This window comes from Manis pentadactyla, chromosome Y (genome assembly GCF_030020395.1).
Source record: "Manis pentadactyla isolate mManPen7 chromosome Y, mManPen7.hap1, whole genome shotgun sequence".
Classification (NCBI taxonomy): Eukaryota; Metazoa; Chordata; class Mammalia; order Pholidota; family Manidae; genus Manis; species Manis pentadactyla.
Window position 1 is genome coordinate 35,868,771 of NC_080039.1, and position 24,750 is coordinate 35,893,520.

Below are 24,750 nucleotides of genomic sequence, written 5' to 3' on the forward strand. Positions count from 1 at the left end.
TTTCAGTTGTCTTCCTTTGCAAATTCCTCTTTATTCCCTAATTCTTCAAGCAAAGGGATTTTGACGTCGTCTTTGGCATCTGAAGTTCCTCTGCCAGGAAAGCCTGAACCCTTCATGTCCTCACTGTCTTCTGCCATGAATTCCCAGGGATGTGTTTTGTATCCCAAGACAGTGTGGACCCTTTTGTCTCTATCAGTCATAAATGATGGTGAAACTTTAACAAGAGGAATCATTAAAAAAAAAAAATTTTTGTCTTCATCGTCTGCATTTGGATTAAAAAGGTACGGCGCCTTTTTATGTAAGAGGAAATTATGGGCACATTAAAAGTAAGTAATAGAAAACGGTGACTGTGGCAGTGAAGTAACATTGATGGGAAAATTTAAAACATTGAAAAAGGCGTATAAGACAGCTGTCAGCTATAGTGTTATCTTTGTAATGATGATTGGGGGTGTGTGCACTTTTCTGTGTACATGTGTGTGTGCATGTGTGTGTGCGTGCACAGTTTATGTCAGCAAGGATGTGCTTTTGGTCCCTGGGGGGGCCTCTGCATGAGTCATCTGTGTTCTTTCATGTCATCTCGTTGCATATTTTACGTCTCTCTAAAGCCTCTATTCTCTACCTCATCAGAGAAGCTGGACTTGATTCCAGATTAAGAACCACCGCTGTAAGCAACCTCGTTAGTCCCTTAAAACACACGGGAAGCTCACACCTTTATAAAGACGAGGGGCTTAGCACGTTCTTTTCATGAGGCCACCAAGGCCGTGCCACACATCTCTGCTCTGTCAGGCCCAGTGCTTATGTGGACAAACCTTTTCAGACAGGTTGCATGCCATTCAGCCCCGCAGGAAGCCCTTTGCAGCTTCCTAAATTGAAGCCACTGCCCATGCAGAGGGCATGCATCTCCCAGATCCTGGGGCCACTGCACTGGGATGTCACCCCCGCACCGTCCCCCGTCGCCTCAAGGTCAGCGGGCGCCATGAAAAAGCATCTGGCCCCCGTGCAGGCCTCGTACCCAAGACACTGAAACCTCTTGTAAAGTCACCTTACCTGGTCTCCCTTTGAAAATGATTCCATTTATGAGGTAGACTGTACCCGTGTCACTGTAAAACAAGTGACTGGGGGTGTTGGTCCTCTCAACGGGAATTTGAATCAGGCCAGGCATGGGGTCCAACGAAGATGCATCATTTGAGTGATCGGTTTTGGACTAATGTGCCTAGTGGATGACAGGATGAATGAATCCATTCAAGGTCCAGCCCTCGGTGCCCCCCACCTCAGTATCCTCACCGTCTCTTTTGTCTGGCATTCAAGCACGCTGCACAAATACATGCCTGAGTGGCACACCCCTGTGGACCTTCTGTTGTGCCGTATGCACCTACCACCTGGGACACTCCCCTCCCTAGCAAGAAACGCCTCGTGGCTGATATCATCCCGAGGTCCTCGGAAGAGGATGGGGGAAGGTCACTCAGACTGGACTTGGCAGATGGACAAAAGGGCCAGAGCCAGGAATGCAGGTGGCCTCCAAGCGTTGAAAATAGCATGGAAATGGTTCTCCTGGGACATGCAGAAGGGACACAGCCCTGCCCCCTCCTGCACCGTGGCCCGTGAGATTCACTTTAGATTTCCGACCCCTTCCGACATTAAGATAATAAATGCATGTTGTGTTAAGCCACTGAGTTGGGGCTAATTAGTGTGGCCACTGGAAGGTGCAACACCCTCTTTCCTGGGCCCTCAGCCCTCCGGATGTTTTCTTGTGTCTTTAGTTACATGTGCTGCATTCACCTCCCTCCTCTGGAAAGCAGGTAACACCCACCTCACGGGAGTATCGTAAAGATGAGCTCAAATCAGATGGGATTCCGTGGGAGGCAGGGGGCAGCGCCTGATGGCCCCAGTGGCATGTCACACGGCCATCCAGGCATAGAGGTGTGAGGGTCGTCTTGTGGTGCATCATGACAGGTAGTTCCCATAATTGTTCCAGTGGAACCGGGACACTCGTGGTTACCGCCGCATGTGACACATGCTTGGCCGTTTTCATGAGTCCAGAAATAAGTATGGTGGCCGTGATCCTCCCCAGGGTTGGGGGGCAGGAGGCGAAGGCTTTGCTGCAGAAGGACCCTTGAGGGCAGGCGGCTGGAGGGCGGGCCAGTGGGGTGAGAGGCAGCAAAGGACGTCATTTTGGAAACCAGTCCAGACACGAAGTCAGGAGACCTGGTTGACTGTGAGACATGCCTAGGGGACAACTCGATTCTGGGGCTTCTGACTCAGACAGGTGGGGAGAATGGTGGCATCTCTTCAAGAGGCGGGGGGCACCAGGAAGTGCCCAGAGGACAGTGTGAGGGTGGTGGACCTCGAGGTGCTGGTGATGGGCGTGTGGTACGGAGGCAAATTGAGGCGGAAGGTGGAGAGGGCGGATGTCCCTACCAGGACTGAGGTCTGGCCGTCCTCGCACACCCGCCCCCTCTCCTCTCCTTCTGCTGTGCCCCTCGCTTGTATAATTTGTTAATTTCGCATAATAACATCTCCTAAGATTGCTGTGAAAATCACTAGCATAATATATGCAAAAGCATTTCCAAAACTGTAAAGCCCTGTGTAATTATGCAATTATACGGTATTCATGTTTCCCTCAAACTGTATATGGCGCGCAGCTCTGTTTAGCACAGTGCGGATTCCACCCTGGGTTCCATTTATGTCACTCATTTGTGTTCCATGCTCTTGTGCTCAGCCATGGACCCACGGCGCCTTCCTGCGTAAAGCTCTGGGCTGGCGGGGTTATTTTCACAATTGTCTTTCTTCGCCCCAGGAGCCAACCAAATAATGCTGAGCATTGAATCAACGTTTGTTGGACTGAATGGAACGGAAGTGCCCCTTAGCGCTTCCAGCTCCGGGGACCTGGCGTTATGCAGAGAAAAGCATTAACTGTAGATTCTACAAACTCTCTCCCTCCCTGGTTCTTTACTGCTTCCGCCACCTCTGAGAAAAGCCCGCACGTTCCATTCTTGGTCTGACCCACATGGTAGACATCTTCTGTCCTGCAGATGTCTGAGGACTGTCCTTTTTTAGAAAGCTGTACATAAAATGGGATGTGTTTCTTATGCCAGAGGGAGCAGTGTTTACGATATTCTTGTCTGTGCAAAATCTGACTCTCATTCTCCACCGCGGGGCATCGCTGTGGGAATGTGCCGGAAGATGGCACATAAGCTGCCCCTGCATGGGGGCACATTATTCATAGGGCTGTACCACAGGTGTTCGGGTTGCAGCTTCACCCCACAGATAAGGGATGTTGGAGGTCAGAGGAGGGAAAACCTCTCAGTTCTGCCCTTTCCCCAGTGTGCCTTCCCCTGCACTAAATGTGGAGTTAGTCCGTGGGACTAGAACTACACGCAGAGGCAGGAATAGGAGTGGCTGAGAGGGGCAGGGCCATCTGCGGGCCCTGGATACCGCCAAGCCATGTGGGTTGCCTCGCACACACATGGCTCCTGTGGTCTCCCACCTACAACCTCCTGCCCACCTGGGCATCCCTGCCCCATGGCTGCAGCTGTGAGATACCACGCAACAGGACTAGAACAAGCAAACACGTACAAGCAGGGCCAGAGCACAGTCAGGAAATGGAGAGTAGGATGAACAGGGAACTGAACAGGGGAGGACATCGCTTTGCAGCTCCCACGTGACGGACAGGGCTTCCCCGGTTCTGAGTGCCCTGGTACTGCAATGGGCAGTGCCACCTCTGTGGTCTTGGACATGTGCACGTGTCTGTCTCCCTCCATCATCCCCTCCATAGATGGGGACTGTGTGCGACCCACCCCCCCCATGACGCTCTCATGCAAATGCAACACAGCAACATTCACGAAGCGCTTTCCAATGTCCAGGGTGATTTGGGTGCCCGTGCCTGTTTGTAGACGTGTATGGGGATGGAGTCGGGGAGTCCACAGGCTTCCCTCGGGCTGTGTAGGGCAGGTCCTGGAGCCGCCCGGCGCTGCAGGTGTGAGCATTTACCTCTGCAACTTCCCTCAAAGCTGTTTTCCCCTCCTCTCCAAGAATGATTGTCTGTAGGGTTCGAGCTCAAAAGAGATTTAGAAACAGCTTGTTGAGCATCTCCCTTCCACCCTTTTTTGATCACCTAGCTCACGTCATCATTCAAATAGAGCTCGGTTTGGGGCAGGCGTCCATCCACCCAGAACCCCACTGATGGGGTGGCTTGTAAACACCAGGCACTGATGTCTCCCCGTCCTGGAGGCTGGAAGTCCGAGTTCTGCGTGTGGCAGATTCGCTGTCTCACAGGACCCTGCTTCTGGGCTTGCAGACGGCCACTGTGTCTTCGGTGGGTGGAGAGAACACGGTCCCCTGTGCCCCTTCTGCTTAGGATGCTAACCCCATCATGGGGGCCTCCTCATGACCTCCTCTACCTAGCCACCCCCCGAAAGATCTGATTTCCAGAACCGCCCATTGGAGGTCAAGACTGTCATGTATGGATTCGGGGGGACACATGCATTCCAGCCAGCAGGAACCAAACGCCCACACAAACACTTGGCGTTCAGGAGAGTCTGTCCGTCAGAACGAGCGTGGGAATGCGGGCCTCCGACGGTGGACAGCCAAGAGGGTTTCCTAGTGCAGCCGCCACAAGCTACAGAAACCACTGGAAATACAGGCGATCTGGGAACTTTCCAGTGAGCCCCAGTGGGCCAGGCGAGACTCCCTTCCATGACCCTCCATGCAGCAGACAAGGGAAGGGGTCCCCACCTGTCCCCGGGCGGGGTGTGTGCCCTCGGCCCCTCTCCTGGTGTGCACACAGCTGCCAGCGCCACTGTCCCACGGAGCCCTCCACAGACGCCCGTCCCCAGCTGGAGAGGAGGAATCATTCAAATGCTAAATGCACCTGCTCAGGCTGCCAGACAGAATACCGCCTACTGGGCGGCGCTAACAGTAGCCATCACGTCCCTGGTCCTGAAGGCGGGAATCTGAGAGCCAGGGGTGGTCAGGGCTGGTCCTTCTGAGACTCTCCAAGCCCACTCCCCAGCCTCTTCGGAACTGCATCTGGGAGAAGGCGCCCCCCAAGTGAGAGTGCTGACCCGGCAAGCCCGAGGTCCTGAGTTCGAACCCCGGCTCCCCCCCCCCAGCGGCTGTGTGACCAGACCCCACCGACGCTCAGACCCTCATCTGCAGAACGGGCATGTTACTGCTCAGCACAGTGCCCGGCATGTGCGACTCCCCACGCGTGTCCTGGCTGGCGGCTCTCATTTGCAGTTGCTTCTCTCTGCCAAGAGCTTTGCACTCCCACCTCCATGCATTCCTCCTGACAACCACGTGCAAAAGCTGCAACTGCGTTCTCCGGGGCTGAGCGTGTTTGCACGCTTATCACACGCCTGCCTCTCAACATTTATCAAGACACTCTGCCCTTCGTGACGTGACATGCACTTCCTCCGAGGGGTGATGATTAGGATGGTGACGTGGGAGGTAATGGAGAATAAATGAGTAAAACCGTCTATTTTGTGAACTGTTAAAACACTTAGGAATTGATTACAAATGCAATGTCTCCTCCCCCTTCTTCATTATAAGCCCGAGGCTTTGAAATGTCCTGCAGGTGATTGGTGGTCGCTTTTTGACACCCAGCACCTCTCACGTACTTAAACACATGATTGTAGGCTAAGGGGCATGATTAACTCTGCACACGATACATGGCAGCCAACAAATAACTCTTTCTCCTGCCCGTGTCTATGTGAGCAGAACTGGTCAGGGCCAGCCTGGGGAGGGGTTGTGAGTGTGCATGTGTGTGCATAGGGGAGTATGTGTACCCATATGGGTGTACATTGTGCATGGGGGTGTGTGCATGGGTAGGTGTGTACATGGGGGTATGTGGGTGTGTGTGTGCGTGGGGCTCTGTGTATGTTCATGGAGTATCTGGGTGTGCAGAAATGTGTGTGGGGGGGTGGGTATGCATGTGGGGATATGGGTGTGTGTGCATGGGGGGTTTCTACGTGGGGGGGTCTGTGCATGTGCGTGCATGCACATAAGGTGTGTGTGTATGTGCAAGGGGTTTGCATGTGAGTGTGTGGGGTGCATGGGTGTGTGCATATATTTGTGGGGGGTATGGGGGTAGGGGTGTGTATGTGGGGTATATGTGAGTGCATGTGGGGGTATGTGTGTGTGTGCGTGTGGGTCATGGGTGTGTGCATGTGTGGGGGGGTGTACATGGGTCGGGGTTGGGGGGCTGTGTGTGTGTGCATGGGGGTGTTTCCTGCAGGAACGCCACCACCACATAGAATCGTGTTGCCCCGTCTCCCCGGCCGTGCTCTGCATGGGGTACAGTGCTGGGCCCCTGGGACACCCCAAGCTCATGTTCCACCTGCTGCAGGCACTGCTGTGCCTTCCGAAGGGCATCCTTGTGTCGCCATTGGCTGTGCATGCCACCGGAATTGTTGCCCGCACGGGAAGACAGGTGCCATGTGGGGGAGATGGAAGCCCCGGCTAGTGCCCCAGGGAACGCCAAGGAAGCGGCCTCCAGATGGGGTGGACACCGCCACCTGCAGGGAGAGCCAGAGAAGCCTCAGCTACGGGTGTCTGCATGGAGGCGGCTCCCTGCACCCCCAGGACCAGGGCGGGGTGCTCCAGGCGTGGACCCCTGGCCCCTCAGCGGGTGTGACACCTGATGCATGAAACAGACTCGTTCCAGCGGTGAGCGGCCAGCGTGGGGCTGTTCTCTCTGCACCCAGGCTGTGTCCTGTCTGGTAAATCAGGAATCAGGGCCTCCGGTTCTGTGAGGCGTTCTCCCAAATCATCAGACCCGAGGGGGTTGGGTGACCCCAGCACCTTGGTGTGGGGGCAGTTACAGAGGACCAGGACCTAAATGTGCCGACTGTGCCAACTCTGGGTAGGCGGCATCAGATCGAACCGCCTAACACACCCAGTTGGGGTGGAAACAGGACACACTCGGGCCCTGGCCGCTATACCAGGATAATGGGTACGATCAACGTTCACCTGGTAAAACAGACCCGGGATAGGTGAGAGGCAGGACACATCTCCTAGTGAAATAAAAGAATCCTCTTTTAGTGGGGGGAGGGAGGGCTTTTGTTTGCTTAATGCATCAGAAAACAACGCACATGCAAAGCTCTGAGAAACCACGGGGTCCACACGAAGGAACCTGCAAGAGTTAGGAATCGGGGACAGGGTGGAAAACAGCACGCCAACATTTTTTAGCGTTGGAAACGGCAGCCAAGCTGAGCGGATAAAATCCCCCAAAGTCCCACACACACCAGACCCTGGCGATACCTATGTGGGTCCAGCCAACACGGCTCACTTTAGGCGTGCTCCGTGCCAGAGGTCAATTCTATCTCTGTTTTTTAAAACAGGGAATGCCTCAGGGCAAAGGGACGTGTGGCGGCTAGAAAATGCAGGGTCGGCGTCCCCTTCCTGTCCTTCTCCCCCAGCACACGGGAGCATACAGGCCAATCATGCCTCTTTCCCTCGCCAGCCTCTTGCGTAAACCCCGCTGCTCCTCCTGGGACCGTCCCGGGGACCTCAGGTTCTGTGTTACGTGGCCCAGCAGCAGAATTCTTTCTGCCTTGATCTAGGACCCGGTAACACTCAAGCCGCGTTTCCCCTGGGCTGGCCTCCACGATGACCCATTTCTGTGCCGTTAAATGTTTTGGAAGGTCGCTGCAGAGCTCGGGTGGCACGTTGGATGGGGACACATTTGCCTTACGATGCCTTAAAATTGCAGCGTCTTTGCCTGACATTGCTGCTCTGGACTGAACGCTTCACGGTGCACGTGTCTTTTTAATTTTCCTTAGCCTGATGACACTGGTAATGAGCATTTCCACTACCGCCCTACTGAGCATTGCTCGCATCCCAATGACCTGGGTATCTCCCCTGTCATCCTACAAAGAAAGGTTTTTTCACAGGTACATGAAAGGTCAAGGGTAGGGAAAACTGAGTGGATTTCCAAACGTTTATTACAAGAGATCAGCTCCAAAAGTCTTTATCCTGATGGGAAGCTAACAGGGAATTCTCCTGGCTTGGGAGACACGATGTAGCCCCAAAGGTCCTTTAATTCCAACAATTCTAATACCTTGAGCTGCTTCACGTGGTTCTCAGGTGTACGTGGTTCCGCCAAATTTCATCTCCTCACTAAGAAACACAGATTCACCTGCGGCTGAGCCAGTGACTACGCCTTTGGTTTCATCAGCAGTTGGAGCACTGAATGTTCACATCAGGGATGTTTAACACGCATGTGCCCTATTGAAATCGATTCACCCAACGTGGAAATCAAGCCACAGGGGCCTGTGGTCCAGTGGGCGTGTGGCAGACCCCCAGCAGCCACGGAGCTCTGGCTGGCCTGGGCTGCTCCCCCCCACCCCCCACGACCGGCTTCCCGCACGGGTCTGTCTCCCCAGGCAGCGGAGTGCTGTGTCTAACCCAACAGCACCTGTGTGAGGTCTGGGACTCAAGGCCCTGCGCTCTACCGTGAAAGCTGACATGTCCTGACCCTCTTTTCTTGTCCCCACAGACCCCGGATGAAGGAGCCTGGACCTCTGTGTACGCAGCTGTCACCCCGGCCCTGGAAGGGGTTGGCGGCCGCTACCTTTACAACGAGAAAGCGACCAAGTCGCTGGCGCTCACATACGACCGGGAACTTCAGCGACAGCTGTGGTCCAGAAGCTGCCAGATGACCGGCATCCCGGACGGGACCGGGGACGCCGACTAGGCGTAGCTGCTGCATCAGGAAGGCAATGCCTTCAGCCCCCCAAAACCCAGTCCGTGAAGGACCCCGTGTCTGCATTTTTCCCAGAGTCTCCTGTTGGCCCCCCTGCCTGGGGCAGGGAGTCAGGGAGTGAGAGATACGTTGCTTGTAACCCCGCAGGTGGTCCTCAGCTGTGCATCCTTGATCCCAAAGTGTCAAATTGTTACAGGTGCATCAATAATTAAACCTTGCCACGCACACGTGCTCACTTCCTTGCTTAGCACAGAGCAGGCTTCGGTCGCTGCGTTTCTGTAAGGCGAGCGCCTGCAGGGGAGTGTGGTGCAGTCAGGGCACGGCTGGCCGGGAGGGTCCTCATGCCTTTGTCCGTCTTTGGCGTTGATTTGGGTCCCAGAAATGGAGAGACACGAGCTGTGTGTTGGATCGAGGCTCGTGGGACCCCCATCCTTCTACTCCACTCTCTGGAGACGGTCCCCGTCCTCTGGGGGTCGTGAGCTCCGGCCGAGGAGTCTTGCAGATCATATGGTGAGACACACGGGGGTCTCTGTGCATCAGGGACGAGGGCAGGGTCTGGACACCAGTCTCCATTGGATTGGGGCAGGGGGGCAAAGAAATGGGGCCTGACTGTCCACCCACTGTGCAGTTTCCATGCCCTCTGGGCTGCACCCCATCCTGATGGCCTCTTTGTAGCCCCATATCCTCTCCTAGAGGGCCAGGTTCTGCTTCAGCTGTGACGCTAGAATAGTCATTCACGTATCGGTGCAAATGCTGTCCCACTGTGTGCTGGTCACATGCCATCACGGCGCACCTGAGGAGACATGTCCTCTGGGACCTGGGACCCCCCTCCCACCCCCCATATGCAGGTACAGGGGCTTCTCCACCACGGACATGAAAGCTGGCTGTGCGTACGGGAAGGGGCAGAGGGTGGCAGGTCCTTGGGCTTCATTCAGTGGGCTCAGTAAGGGTTGAATCGTGACCCCCTAAAAAGATAGGTACACATGCCAACCCCAGAACCTGCCCGTGTGGTTGTATTGAAAAGAAGAAACTTTGCAAGTAGAATTAAGATCTTAAGGTGAGGAGACCCTCAGGGCATATTCAGTGAGCTAAGCCTATTGTAATCACAGGTTTTCTTATCAGATACAGGCAGAGGAAGACTTGATTACAGAGTAGGAGGAGGTCATGTGACCATGGAGGCAGAGACGGGAGGGACAGGGCCACAGCCCAGGGCCGCCTGGAGGCCCCAGAAGCTGGAAGAGGCAGGAAGGAGCCTCCCCTGGAGCCAGTGGAGGGAGGAGACCCTGCCCCGCCTGGACCTCAGACGTCGGGTCTCCAGAGCTGGGGGAGGATGAATCTTGTGGTTTTTAAGCCAAGTGGCACTGTGTTATGAGACACATGCTTTATACGTGGCCACTCGGTTGTTCCTAGATGTGTGGAGTGGTACAGCGGGGGACAACCTCTGAAAATGATGCCCGTCCCCATCCTCAACAGAACCCCAGAGTGAATTCCTCTGAACGTCGGCATTTACTTAGCGCTCCTTCAACCACATTCAGACCGTTTGGAGTGTAGCTTCCACCCTGGGCGCTGGGACCTCCCCCAAACTGCTCAGGTGTCCTGCTAACCCCAACAGCCCAGACTACAGTGCTTGGAAACAGAATCCCTTCCTACAAGAATCCAGTTGGAGACGTGTCCCGTCTAATATTTCTGAACAGCCAGGACCGTGCACCGAAACGCAGAATCTTGGATTCTTGGAAGATGCCCACTTTGGGGCACGTGCGTGTCATCAAAGAGTCTGTGACAGCTCCAGGTCATTGTACACAAGTGCCAGCTATGCGTGTCGTCCTCCCCAGGGTATTTTCCAAGTATAGCTGAGAAACGACATGAACCTTGGAGGGCCTTGACCCCAGATTGCTCCTCTTCATTACACAAGACCCTTATGCCGCCGTCCCTCCCCGGGAGAGAAAGAACATGGTTCTGCGGACGTTCACAGGTGCCCCAAGCACCTGATCCTGAAGTTCCTGGGAGCTCAGAGTCACTTCCCAACAGCTGGAGAAACTGTGGACCGCAGGGTGAGTGAAGGTGCATTGGCGGATGGCGGGCGCCGGTTGGGAGGCTGTCCCCGATGTTAGGGGAGCCAGGAGGGGGTCTGTGTGCACCAGGGTGGATGACTTTCCATTTCCGGGCGACACTCGGTTCACTAGTCGGACCTACGATGGTCACGTTTCTCAGTCAAGTTGCTCTCTTGTTCCGTCCGTGTAGCAGGAGTTGGGTTCTGGCTCAGCCATGGGAGGGGCCATGCCATTCATTCATTCTGCGTGGGACACCACGGGCTCAGCTCCCTCTGTCTAGATGTGCACTGGACTTGGGGGGCGTCTGTCGTGAACAGGTGGAATGCGCACCTCACGCTGGCTGCCGGGGATGGAGCCCTCCAAGGTGCCCTGGGCTACATCCAGGGTGGAACAGGCGGGGAGGCTGGATTGGGGATGCTTCTTGGGTTGACCTACAGGTGGCGGTGGTGGAGGATACACTGTGCCCATTTCCCATTGAAGCTGAGCATTCTGAAAGGTCGAGTCTTGCATGGGGTGCCGTCTGTAAGCCTTTGGGTCTCTGTCTTCCCAACTCCTCTATTGAGCAGTGATCTTAAAATGCACCATCTGTGTCCAGGTTTGCAGAGAGGAGCGCGAGACCTATGCAACATGTCTGAGGGATGCTCAGGGATAAATAGATGCCATGCTGGTTTTACATCCAAACTGTGCACTCATGTAATTTGTCATTTAAAGGGAGAAGCTACTTGGAGTCATATTTGCTCAAGTCTGGGTACCCGTACCCTTGACATTGGGCTTAAACTCATAGCTTATTTACTACAATGCAAATGCCCCCCTGGATTCCAGCATGTCACCCTGAGGGGCACGGGGGGAGCATCTCTGTGTCATAAAAAGCTGCTGGATTCCCCAGTCTCTGGGGCTCTTCAACGAAGCCCCTTCTCGGGTCCAGGAATCGACCTTGACCAATCTTTGCATTTATTGCTAACTTAACCATTTTTGCTTCTATCGATAACAGCCATCTTTTCCCTCTTATCTTTCCTAACAAGTGTTTGTCTTCATTCTGGGTTGTATTGTCTAGCTCCCTGACCTGAAGCATGCCGTTTATTTTTTACATTTCTGGCCATAAATGTGACTCATTTCTCCCCATTCCTCGGTGTTCCTCTCATAGACACATACCCACCCGTTGCTCATCGTCCTCTCTGGATTAGCTTATAGGTTACTTAAAAAGGCATTTTTGAATTCCCGCATATACAGAATTTAAAATAATTGTATTCTCATGGGTCCAGGAATGCATTAAAAAAGCATGTTGGGTCTGATTCACCCAGAACTACATGTATTGACCTTCAAGGACTCTGCCCAGGTCTGGTCTACCATGAGCCCCTGTGTGGGGTGCAGGGAAAAACTCTTATTATTCAAAACATCCTGCAAAAACACATAGCATGGTAACGGAGGGGGATCATTGTTTTAGGGAGAAATATTCACTTTATTTTTCTGGCTTTATTGAGGGTGGTGACCAAAAGTCGTATATGGCTGAAGGTGTTTGACATGATGTTTTGATGCACATATACACCGGGAGATGTCTGTTGCCGACTGCCTAACGTGGGCAAGGGATGTCCTGTTCTGTTCAGTGGGCCTTTGTGTGGCTGTAAGACTCAGAGGAAAGGATGGATTTGCAAGGGTTTTAAGGCTGTGTAGCATCCTTTCTTTGGGACTCAGGCTGCCGTTTGGGGCTTGGTCTAAATCACATCATGTGTGCCTGTTAATATGGCTGCCCTTCCAGCGGCCCCACAGGTTTTCCACGGGATTGCATGCAAAGCGGGGGAACTGCACACCGAATGCACCTCCCTGGGGCATGTAAGAGGGGGAGGCCAGCTTGGGAGACTTGTCACAGAAACAGGACAGGCCTACCCAGCATAGAATGTTCCCACCGTCCATGTGACTTCTCAGTGTCAGCTCTGATGTCCGTGCAGGTGAATATCCTATTTATAATTAACCCGAGTCCAAACTTAACTCTGTGTACACATAAATGCAAGGGATTGAATTTCCCAGGCAGGCAGCCACTGCACTGATAGAATATGATCCTTGGTTCGATTATCCTCCATTTATGGGTATGCAAACCACACTCCTGGCATTCGGGTTCCCAGCACAGCATGCTTGGGGCAGCCTCCATTGGCCGCCGGCACTCTCTCGGGCATCCGTCATACAGGGCCAAGCATCTTCCTGCTTCACACCTGTGAGAATTGACACATTCGGTGTGCCTCCCCTTTTATTGTAAGTTGCATCATGCGGACATTATTTAATGTGACATCCGATGCAATTTGTGGCTATCATTTAACATGTCTCCACGTGGTAGCATCTACAATTTCATCTTAGGAGAGGAACGGCTGCATTCCAAACGCATCCGCATGTGTCCCTGCGATGAAATGTTATTGGACCATGAAAAAGGAATGCAGGGCCCACCACACACACACCCCCCTCCCCAGTGTGGCCGAGTCCTGGCCAAGCCCATCACTGAGGGAGCAGGTGCCCCTGGATTCGGCAGATGCGGCCGTCTGCCAGCTGGGAAACGATGTAAACGAGGGCTCCATCTCTAGCCAAACCCCCAAAATGAAGGAAGCCGGACACAAAAGGCCACACGCTGTACGATTCCATGTCTACAAAATACCCAGTTTAGTTCAATCTAAAGAGGTGGGGAATAGATTAGCGGTTGCCCCAGAACTGTGGGGAGCAAAGTGGAGTCAGTAGTCTTGGGGGACGGCCTCTCCTTTTGGGGGGGATGGAATGTTCTAGAATCAGATTGAACTGGTGGTGCACACCCGGTGAATGCGCTAAATGTCCCTGAATTATTCCCGTTGGATGGTTAAGTTCATGTCAGATGAATTTCCCCTCCGTAACATAATACATTTACCCCGAAGGACGTGCAGGGGCCTCAAGCAATGTTCTGCACTTCCTCTCAGCCCCATGCACCGGACGCTCAAGCACGAGGCTTTGAACCAGCCCGAAAGGACAGAGGGACCAGAGCGAGTGTGCGGTGCCTCTGCGCTCTGCTGTCTCCCTTATGCACAGACCCCTTAAGCGATCGTGCCCCTCGGGGCAGCTTAGCTGGTTTCCCGGGGGCTAAGAGGGCCGTGTTTTCTGAGAAGTCTAGGAGGTGATGATCGCATTAGCCTTGTCAGATTAGAAAATTCTAAGAATAGGGATTGTACCCAGCTCCCATCTGCCTCAGCTGCGATCTTGAGATGCAGGCAGGATCCCCACGCTGAGCTGTTTGGATATTACATCCTGTTATAGAGATTGTCCAGCCCACAAGGTAGTTTTGGGGTTCATCTGTGCAAATAATTACTACCAGTATTAGGTGCCTTGGCAAAAACCACTGGGTCACAACAGGGGACACACGGCTTCTGCTTGGGAAGTGCCTCTTTCATGCCAGGATATTTCCAAGGTGGCTTGCTTTGCAGGCACATCTTGCTGATCATGGGTCATCAAACCATTCCTGTGCACGTGGAGTTGAGGTCCCGGGAAGAATTCATCCCTCCCCTCGCAGGTCCTTTCTGCCTTACAGTAACGCTGCATTGCATGTTTGCACATTTAGAAGGTGACATCTGGGCAGTCTAGTCTCACAACTGCTCCCGGTGGAAAACAGACCCTCCCTCCCCCGCCTCTGGGGTGGCCTCCAAGTAAGTGGGGCCATAGATCTGAATACAAATGGCTGCTGGCAGCATCTCTTTCTTCCTGTGACCTTCGTGCATCATTGCCAATGGCAGGAAGGTTTCCAGGCTCCCTCGTAGCAAACATCCTCTTCAAAAACTCCGACACCCTCTCAGGGCAAAGACAGCAAAAAAGGATGAGGACCAGCAACCTTCAAAACGGAAATAAATGGGTCCAATTTGGATTCCTCATTTTTTGCAAGTGTCTGAAAATTCTTTCCATGCAAGTTTTTTCAAATACCGAAGCCAAGTAAAATAGGACGGTCGGATTTCCTAGGATTGGAGCAACCTTCGAGGCGTGGCATGAAGGGTGACGTACCCTTCCTGTGGCTGGAGGGAGTTAAAACACAGATGGAGGAGTTCGTCCATCCTGAAGGGGAGGTGGGAGATTTCATCCGTCCTGACCTTTGACATGTGCTCACAGAGCAGGTGGGCGACGGCTGGACTGTTCAGCCAGCACTGGCTTTGGGGAGCCGTGGTTCCTTGCGAGACGCCAGCGCAGCTCACCCTTGGGAAGTTGTGCAGGAGTCGGGGTGGGTTCAGGGCCATTAGCATTTCTTTTCCTTTGCTTTTCCCTTGGAGAAGATGCTCACAGTCTCCTTCACAAAGACAGTTAGCACCTAGAGAAGCCAAAAAGAAGGACCCTCGGCTCCTTGCTCACACTGAGCAGGTGGAGGTCCATGAAGAGCCCTCTACCCAAGACGTGGAGTGCATTGGCCCCAAATCCTAAAGCTGCCCTGGGAAAACCCAAGACCCTGAAGGGAGCCCCTGCTTCCCACCACATTCCCCTCTCCAAACCTCTTCTCTTGCATTTATTTTCTTATGAGAAATAGTGCAGTTCCACCAAAAAGAGGTCTGACTCAGGGGGTCACAAAAGAGCCTTAGATTTGATACAGTTTCCTGAATTATGTTGAGAAGGTCCATGAATTTACTTACTGACTTATTTATTCTTTGCACAAATATTCATAGAGTGTCTATTGGTTTTGCACCTGAAATACTGCTGCAGCTGAGACAGGAAGCCAGGATGGACAGACAAAAGACATGAGGTAGAGATAAATATTGAGGGAGAAATAGAAACGGATAAAGAAGGATATGAAACGAACTTGGGATTTCACGATGGCTGGCTCCACACAATTTCTCTACGCCTATGCCGTGCCCCGCAGGACGCACACCTCTAGTTTCTGCCCAGAGAGAAGTCCCATCAGACAGAGAGATGCATTTGCCTTTGGATGGTACTGACTTACTTCTTTTCTTAACCCAAGAGCTCAATATCTGTGCTTTGTAATGTTTATTTCCCCTTTGGTACTGAGGTTAAAGTTTTAAAGTGATGATTCATTATCCCAGGAAGCGTGGCGTCCCCATGGGGATGCGGGGTGTGAGCAATCCCGGGGCCAGCGGCCAGGCTGATGTTGTTTCCCCGGGTCCCTGGGGACATGAGCTCATTTGAAATCAGTGAAGATGGATTTGGTCCATTTATCCTCAGTAAGAGGAGGTCTGGCCCCCTGGGCACCTGCAGCAGCTGGCTGGAGATGGTCATGCCAGCCTCGTGGGTGAGTCCCGGCTCTAGGTGCTGCATCGCTCCCCTGCCGCCCCCTCCCCGGGCCCCCTGCCCCCAAGCACAGAGAGAAAGGCAGGGAGGGCCTTCTTTTAGGTAAGGGTGAGGGAGGAGCAGAGACGCAGAACCTGTACCTCCAAACTGCCTCAGCTCTTGTGCATTTCCTGGGAGTGAATCATGGCGACTGCAGCCCGTGCCACCCAGTCAAGTCCCTGTGGCCTCCAAGGGCTTGCAGTGATGGTGAGATTTGCATGCACTCAGACCGTGGTCAGACGGTGGAGCTGGGGTGTCGGACGGAGCCCCAGAGCACATGGCCTCTGGCTGGATGTACTACTTTCTGTATCAGTCAGGGTTCCCCAGAGAAACAGAGCCAACAGCAGGTGATAAATAATAAGTAGGTAGATAGAGAGACACAGACAGGTAGCTAGGTAGGTGGAGAGACAGGGAGATAGAGACACACAGAGAGAAAGATTTATTTTAAGAGATTGGCTCCCATGACTGTGGAGGCTGACAAGTCCAAAACCTATAGGCTGGAGATGCAGGGAGGAGTGGACGCTGCAGTTCAAGTCTGAAGTCCGTCTGATAACAGAATCCCCTCTTTCTCTGGAGGCTTCTGTGGTTTTCTCTTAAGACTGTCAGCTGATTAGATGTGACCCACTCACACTATGGAGATTCCTTTGCTCTACTTAAAGCCAATTGATTTAAACATTACTCTCCTCTTTCAAAAAAAAACAACATTACAGCCACATCTAGACTAGCATTAGACTAAAAAGCGGGTGTGTCACAGCCTAGCCAGTTTGACACAGAATTAACCATCCAGCTCTCTAAGTAATACACTGGGGTAAAACATACGGGTCACATTGCAGAGTACTGGGGATTGTGGTAAATATTTTAGACCTGAAAAAAGTCCTTATTCCCTCAAAATGTGAAAATAAAATGGCAAAACTCAGCAAGCATTTAATTAAGTTTCTGTGACAGGTATGTTATCGTCACTGCAGCTAAGCCAAGTTCCTGATGTATTTATGACACACACACATGCATGCACATGTCATTCAAATGTAAAGACCCAGATGCCCAGTTAATTTCATCAAAACTAACTGCTGTAAAATATTCCCAAAAATGTCTTCAGTAAAAAAAGTATGTGGGCATATATAGTTATCCAATATGAATATTGTACATGTTATATATATGTATATGCAATATACATATATAGGTAAATATATACATAAAACCATACATATACATTGTGATTTGAATTGTACCCCCTAAAGGGTAAGTCTATATTCTAACCACCGGTACCAGTGAATCTGACCTCAATTTGGAAATGCGGTCTTTTTAGATTTAAGTGCAGGATCTGAAATGAGGTTGTCCTGGATGAAGGTGGCCCTCAATGCAATGACAGGTCACAGACATAGACACAGAGGAGAAGCCATGTGGAGACAGAGGCAGAGATGGGAGGGATGTGGCCACACGCCCAGGGCTGCCTGGAACCCCCAGAAGCTGGAAGGGGCAGGAAGGATCCTCCCCTGGAGGCTGGGGAGGGAGCACAGATGGCTCTGCCCCACCTGGACCTCAGAGCACCCCCCTGGACCTCAGACATCTGGTCTCCAGAGCTGGGGAGGATAATTCCTGTGGTTTAAACCCCTGGTTTGTGGCCACCCTCAGAAATCAATATTTATATATTGGTATACATATATGTACATTGTGTGTGTATAATATTAAGTGAGGCAGCATTTGTGTGTGTTAAGTAACGCAAGGTGGGGCATTTCCAGGAAGAAGACAGCCTCTTGGTGTGGGCGGTGTCATTTTGGAAAAGGCCCAGGTTGGGAGTTCGAGGCCCAGATTCGAACCTGGCTGAGCTGTTGGGCAGCCAGGGGGCCCTGAGGAAGACACCCCTTGGGAAAGCAGGTGGCATCTCTGTGTAGGGTCTTGACTCGGTCAAATGATGTCATGAGTCATTGATGGGGCACAAAAAGTTCAATCAAAAGCGGGAGAAGAGCGTTCAACTGGATATTGGACCAAGAAATTGACCTCATTCTACAGGTAGCAGAGGGCACCCCACATGGTGCTGAGTTAAGGGAATGATGAGATCCAATCTGTTTCAGAAAACCCACCTTCCACCTTCTCACTCTCTGCTCCATTGCACTAGAGGGGAGACAATGGCAAAACTCAGTAATGGTACCAGACAAGGACAGATGGTTCTCTACAGCGTTGAGCCCACGTTAGCATATACCCATCAAGTCCAGTACGTTCACGTGCAAAGACATGATTAATAATCATTAAGCTGATTATTAATGTCCGTAGCCACCGTGTTCAGAAAAATGCCTGACATAATGATCTCTTTGTCCACATCAACATTCACGTCCATGATTTCCGTCAACAGCCGCCTACCCCGACATAGGGCGATGCCCTGGTAACGTGATTGCCCGCCAGCTCCCAGGACTGGAAAATATTCTGCAGCCAGACGCCAGACATATCCTCTATTTGGTTTCCTTTAAACCAAGAATCTCTCTCTGCTTCCTGGAGGGATTAAAAGGGGAGTTTTTGAAGCAGTTCCTGACACTGAATAAAGGCTTGCTTACTCCTTACTTTTTTTAAAGGTGGACATTTGTCATTGTTATCCAGTATTACCTGTTTTCAAGAAAATCCTATGACATTCGATTTAAGGAAGATGGATAGCATCTGGTCGTGCCCACAGACTCTTAGAAACCTTTGCAAATGCACAGCCCAGAATTGCTCGTGGGGAAGCAATAGAAATGGATGAATAAGTACGACGGTGGCTGCATTTCTGCCAGGCTGCCTGTTTCCAAGGAGAGGAGTTTCATTTCAGGGATGAAATGAAATAACTGTAGACATCTCTTGAACAGAAACACATTCTGCACCTGTCTATTCACAGGGCCCTAAATTTTACCGAAATTGTTTACCTCCTCCCTTGGTGTCCTTACATAAATAAATTTTATAGCCTTGTCAGAATCTGTAATTTTGTGAGTAACACAACATAAATCACGGCTTGTAAATTCACGTTCTAAAAATGAAATGAATAGCCTGGTAGCATAGTAAGAGGTTTACCCACTTGTTAGTTCAGTGTTCTATACGTGTGTACCCCATGGGGAAAATGCACTCACAGGTTTGGAGACAAGAGGAGGTTATTTTGTCCAACCAGAGGTTCCAATCCATGAGCCTTTGCTACTGCCCCGTCACAGAGAGGGGAAACCTGAGCCAGCCGGTGCTCAGTCATGGAGAACCCAGCCCATCTGCGCTAGCATGACTTGGAAGAAATTTACTACAGGGCATATATATTTTCACTGAGCTATAATTCACACATTTTGTTCATCCAGGGGTGGGCATGTGGGCTGTGTCTGTTTTGGGTAGTTATAAATGATTCTGCCGTAAACATTTGTGTACAAGTGCTTTGTGAATATGCATTTCCAGTTCTTGGCTAGCTCTAGACCTATGTGGAGACTTGCTCATTTACAGGGTAATTCTGTGCTTAACCTTTTGGGGAGCCCACCAAACTGTTTTCCCCAAGTGGCCGTATTGTGTTACCAGTGGTAGTATTGGTACCGGTGATGTAGGGAAGATCCTCATGTGTTCACATCATCACCAAAACATGCTGTGGTCTGTCGTCTTTATGAAAACCATCGTGGTGTGTGTGGGAAGTGTCACCTCACTGCGGGACTTACTCGCGTTTCCCTAATGGCTAATGATGTGGAACATCTTTCCAAATGCTTACCGGCATTTTTTTTTTTTTGGCCTAGAAAATGAAACACCTCCGTGGTTGCAAATAGAGGCATGGCTTCTACATTGATGATTAACCTGTTTTTGGCATTCCTATCCTAAGAGATGCGAGGGGATGCCTGGGCCTCAGCCGTGTAGGTCACCCTGAAATAGGGGGGAAGGTGTGTCCATCCCCAAACCATAATAACCACTGAGTCTCATATTCCACAACTTCAAAGTCCACTGTTGTCAAGAGCACACAGATCTCTGTGGTTCGGGTTCCAGTTCTCATATTACCTCATAGGTATTTCCGCTTTTTTATTATTCTGTTTCCTCATCTTGTGAAGCACACCTGTAACCACAACCTCGTAGGAGTTCTTGGAGATTCAAGTCATTGAGGGGACCATTTCCTAGGTGTGGCTTGAGAAACATCTGTGAACAAAACAGTGAAAGGTCCTCACCTTTGTATTGCTCCTGGGGATGGTGACCAATTGGCCTAAAAATCACATATTTTTATGTAATAATAATGATACATAAGGGAAGGGACCAGAGGTTTGGAAAAAACACATCCAAGTTAAAGGATCACGAGGGCTGGGAGGGGGTCTGTGTGCAGAATTAAATGGAATGGTCAAGCTCGGTCTTACCGAAAGATAAAATTGTATGAAATAAAGGATGCAGAATCACACGTGCTGTGAGGGCAGCCATTATGCCATAATCCTCCTCACCAACACCGATACGATCGCCAGCAGGTGAACTGAGGTTAGAAACCTCTAAGTTGCCAGAGACCAGCTCAGATTTTCGGCGTTGTGGAGGAAAAAGCCAAAAACGAATCCCAGTGGAAAATAGCTCCAGTATTCCCTGAACTGGAAAGCATCAGAGAAAACTATCTTACCCTGTCCTGTAGTCAAAACTCACGCAGCAGACAGCACTGCCTTTAATTGGAGGCAGCAGCCAAGAAAGCGGGATGTGTCCTGAATTCTACCTGCCCAAGAGGCTCCTGAGGATTCTGGCTCCTTGATTGGCACCCTGGGGCTGCTGCTGTTGGAGGGCTGACAGCTTCATTCATTAGGAAGCAACCAGGACAGCGGGCACCCAGCTGAACAGGCCCCTTGCCTCCTGTGGCTCCCCCTGTCCTGAGCAGGTTTGCCCAAAGCTCATTTCCTGAGGCCACCGTGAAGCCTTCCGGTAATACACACCTTGAGGGACGTGGCGGAGGACATGTGCCCTTCACTCGCTGTAGACGCCAGTACCAATTTAATGCTCCCTGTCGCCCGGCCACAGGGCTGTGCCGAGCAGTTGAATGCAGACATCGCAGAATGTGACATTCCTGAATTTGACTTCAAAACGGGATGATTCCCACCTCACGCTGCTGCTGGGAAGTTCAAAGAGAACAAGGCGTGTTATGCACAATACTTTGGTGCAATGGTTCTCTTGTAATACCATGTGTTTTTATGAAATGCAGCAGCTTGGAGATACTCCTCGTGTAAGCGAGGCTCTGCTTACCACCGGCAGGGAGACACAAGCCACACATTTTCTTAGTCCTACAGTGGCTTCTTCATCAGTTGGATGGAGTGCGCCCCGGAAGGTGGTCCTGAAGCCCGGTGCGGGACGGGCTGGTCTGGGATCCTGGCAGAAGCCCTGTCTTTGCACAGTAAGGAGGAGAGAATTCAGGCTTCCACACTGTGAAAATTTCTAATTGTGGTCCAAATGCCCATTCCTCTGCCTGGATGGACTTCTGACACCTCCCTTCTCTGCTCAGCCATGATTCTTGGTGCCTCTTGCCTGGTGTATTGGTGTGATGGGGCTGCCATAAGAGACCAGAGATGTGGCAGCCTGAAAAACTCCCCGTTATGTCCCCCGTCTGGAGGCTGGAGCCCAAGGTCCGGGTGTGGGCAGGGCTGGGTCTCCTGAGCCTGGTACACACGGTGGGCGTGTGCACACCATCCTCTCCCTGTGTCCTCACCGGGTCATCCCTCTGTGCCTGTCTATGTCCTCATCCCCTATTCTTATAGGGACACCAGTCCTATGGGATCAGGACCCACCTTATGACCTCATTTACCCCAATCCCCTCTTTAAAGACCCATCTCCAAATACAGCCTCATCCTGAGGTCCTGGAGGTGTGAGAGCTTCAGCATACGGATTTTAGGGGGACAGGATACAGCCTATAACACTGGGTGATTCTTGTCCAAGGAAGCCACGCTCTTCAAGGCAGGTCCCATGTCTTTGGCTTCCCCTTGGGGTCCCTCGCTTAGTCAGCATCCCATAAACATATCTTATTCTTCAATGAATTGCAGCTGGGGAGGCATTTCAACACCACCTGAGGTGGGACCACAGCTCAAAACAGACGGTAACGAGCAGGCACAGAAAGCTGCTCATTGGCTGTTCTTTTATGGATGCCCCCCTTCAGTAACAGAGGAGAGACCAGTGCCCCACGGAAGGCATCCCTGTGTTCCCCTGATCCCACACTCTGAGCTGAGGATACGGGACTTTACCATCTGCACCTGGTGTTGCAAATTGCATCCCTAAGTTGGAGGGTGTGGAGGTGGCAGTCCTCAGCAGATGGTGGAAGGTCCATGGAGGGGAGCAGGGAACAGGGAGATGGAAGGAAACCCCCAGAAGGGGCTTGTAGATCCTTATCCACACCCAGACCTGCCCAGGGAACAATCGCCACCAAAAGATATTGTGTCCACAGTGAATGCATAGTCAAATTTTTTTGCTCAAGAAGACACAAATACATCATAAATTACCACTGAATGAGTAGTAGCATTGTTTGGCCCTTTATCGCCTCCTTCTTAAGAAGACAGATGCACCAAAGTTCTGGGGATGCATGAACTTCTTTGATATCAAAACCGAGCTCTGTGGCTCAGTGCAATTGAAAATGACTGATGTCCGTGGCTTCGTGGAGCAGGTGGCTTCCAGGCGGGGTCTTGACGGTGAATTAACGTGAGACGTGCTCAGCAAGACCAATGTCAGATTCTGACCAGATGCTCTGACCAGACATTTGGGGACATGAAACTGCTTTAAAATTCAGGTTTATTATTATTTGGGTACAGGAACGCCAGCAAACCGGGACATGGCTGCCATCGAGGAGACGGTTTGTATGCGAGATCTACGGCACTGTCTCTATACTGAGCAATATGGTGTTGATACCTTGGAAGTTGCCGAGGGGGTCCATCTTGAGTGTTCTTAAAACAAAAAAATAATGGCACCTCTTTGAGACGATTGGATATATGTAAATTAGCTTGGTTTGGGCAATTTTTGTAATGCTATATACCAGATACACACACACACAGACATATCAAGTTGCACCTTAAATATATACAATTTTAATGGTCTGTTTTACCTCCGTAAAGATGGGGAGAAAAGAGATGGTTACTCAGTAACCAAGAGAAGGGGGGCATGGTAATGGGGTCCATCGGAGGCAGGGGTCGGGGGGAACATGGACAGGATCCTTTATTGTGGTTTCTGCAGGAGGAACAGGGGGCGCCTAGTGAGCAGATGGAGGACTGGCCAGCCTGATGCTCTCAGCGGACTCTCGGGCATAGGGAAGTCCCTTGTTGTCTAGCCCCTGGTCCTGCAGAGATGAGGGCAGGTAGATGGTGGCCTGCGGTGTGACAGCCCCATGCCGGAGGTGGTGGGGTGTGTGGGCTCTGGACTGCTGGCTGCTTGTATGAAAGCTGTGCTTTTCGGGGAGCCGTTGCTTTCTCTAGGAATTTGCCAGCCCTGGGAAGGGCCGTCCCTCTGGGGTCAGCGAGACCCCGAGACATCAATGCATCAGAAATACAGAAACTAGAAAATGGGTTATTGTAAGACCCTCCTCCCCTCTGTGGAAGGGCACTTATCCAAGCCCTAGTTTCTTCCAAGGACGCCCTTCAGGGGCAGGGGTAGGGGGTCTAGACATACCAAGCTATGGAAAAGCATTGTCTTCCAGAAACACATAGATTTGTGCTTTGAAAGGGAAACTCCATTACTTGGCCACGCTTGTCTTATCCATCCTTTTAGGAAACAGCCCATCAAACACATATGGCTTTGCTCATGTACAAGCACCTGGTTTTAATTACTGGGAAACAGAACAATGGCACAACTTGACCTGACTGCATCGTTCACTGGCTGTGACCAGGTAGATGTTCATCTTTGTTCCTTTTTACACTTTCAAAGTCTCCAATTGCATTGGAAGTTTCCTTCCAACGTGCTCAGAAAAAAGAAGGCACGTTCCCTCTAAGGTTCTCACTTTTCAAAGGGTGTTTTTGTAAACCATTCCCTTCTATACCTTTGGCATCCGCAACCCCAAATGCCTGGCTTTCTGGCTATCGGAAAAGATGAGTAGACCCACAGAATGCACACTGCAAGTTCTCCTTCTGTAGCTTCTTTCCCCAAAATGTCTCCTTTCCACAGGAGACAGGGAAACCGTGTTCCCATGGTACCGAATCTTTCTTGATGATGATAATGGTGATGCCCTTGATCTAGCATGCTGCTCTGCTCAACAGACAGGGAAGGAGCGCTTGGATTTCTTAGCAGCGTGCCCGGTGCTGCAGGGCAGGGATGATGGGACCACCAGCACCCAGGGAGATCTCTGCCACAGGTGGTGGGCTGCATAACAGCCGCAAGGAGATCACGTCCTCATCCCTGGAACCTGTGCAAGGACCGTATTTGGAAACGGGGATTTTAAAGGTGTGATTAAGTGAAGGGTCGGAAGGGGCTCCTGGATGAGGATGACCCTAAACCCACTGACACGTGTCCTCGGAACAGGAGAGACACAGGCAGAGAGGAGAAGCCATGTGCAGATGGAGGCAGAGATGGGAAGGACACAGCCACACGCCCAGGGCTGCCTGGAGCCCCCAGATGCTGGAAGAGGCAGGAAGGAGCCTCCCCTGGACCTGTGGGGGCAGCAAGCCCTGCCCCGCCTGGACCTCAGACGTCTGGTCTCCAGAGCTGGGGGAGAATGGTTCTCAATTTAAGCCACCCACACAGTTTGCTTATTTTGTTTGTTACGGCTGCATTAGGCCACTAATACGCCTGATGGTCTTTTCTCTGAAACTT

The 24,750-nt window shown here is 51.6% G+C and overlaps 1 protein-coding gene across 3 annotated transcripts in view; it reads left to right on the top strand.

Annotated features, from left to right (window-relative positions):
• The window catches only part of LOC130682170 (dehydrogenase/reductase SDR family member on chromosome X-like), a 108,319-nt gene extending 99,390 nt beyond the window's left edge, over positions 1 to 8,929 (top strand). For 2 of the 3 annotated variants that reach the window (XM_057496323.1, XM_057496324.1), the window contains one exon: positions 8,498 to 8,929. In XM_057496323.1, the coding sequence (XP_057352306.1) occupies positions 8,498 to 8,695 (198 nt within the window). In that variant the 3' untranslated portion in view covers positions 8,696 to 8,929. Of the gene's footprint in view, positions 1 to 2,797; positions 3,099 to 8,497 lie in introns of those variants that run through there. The other variant, XM_057496325.1, reaches the window with a different exon arrangement.
• Positions 8,930 to 24,750: the final 15,821 nt, after the last annotated feature.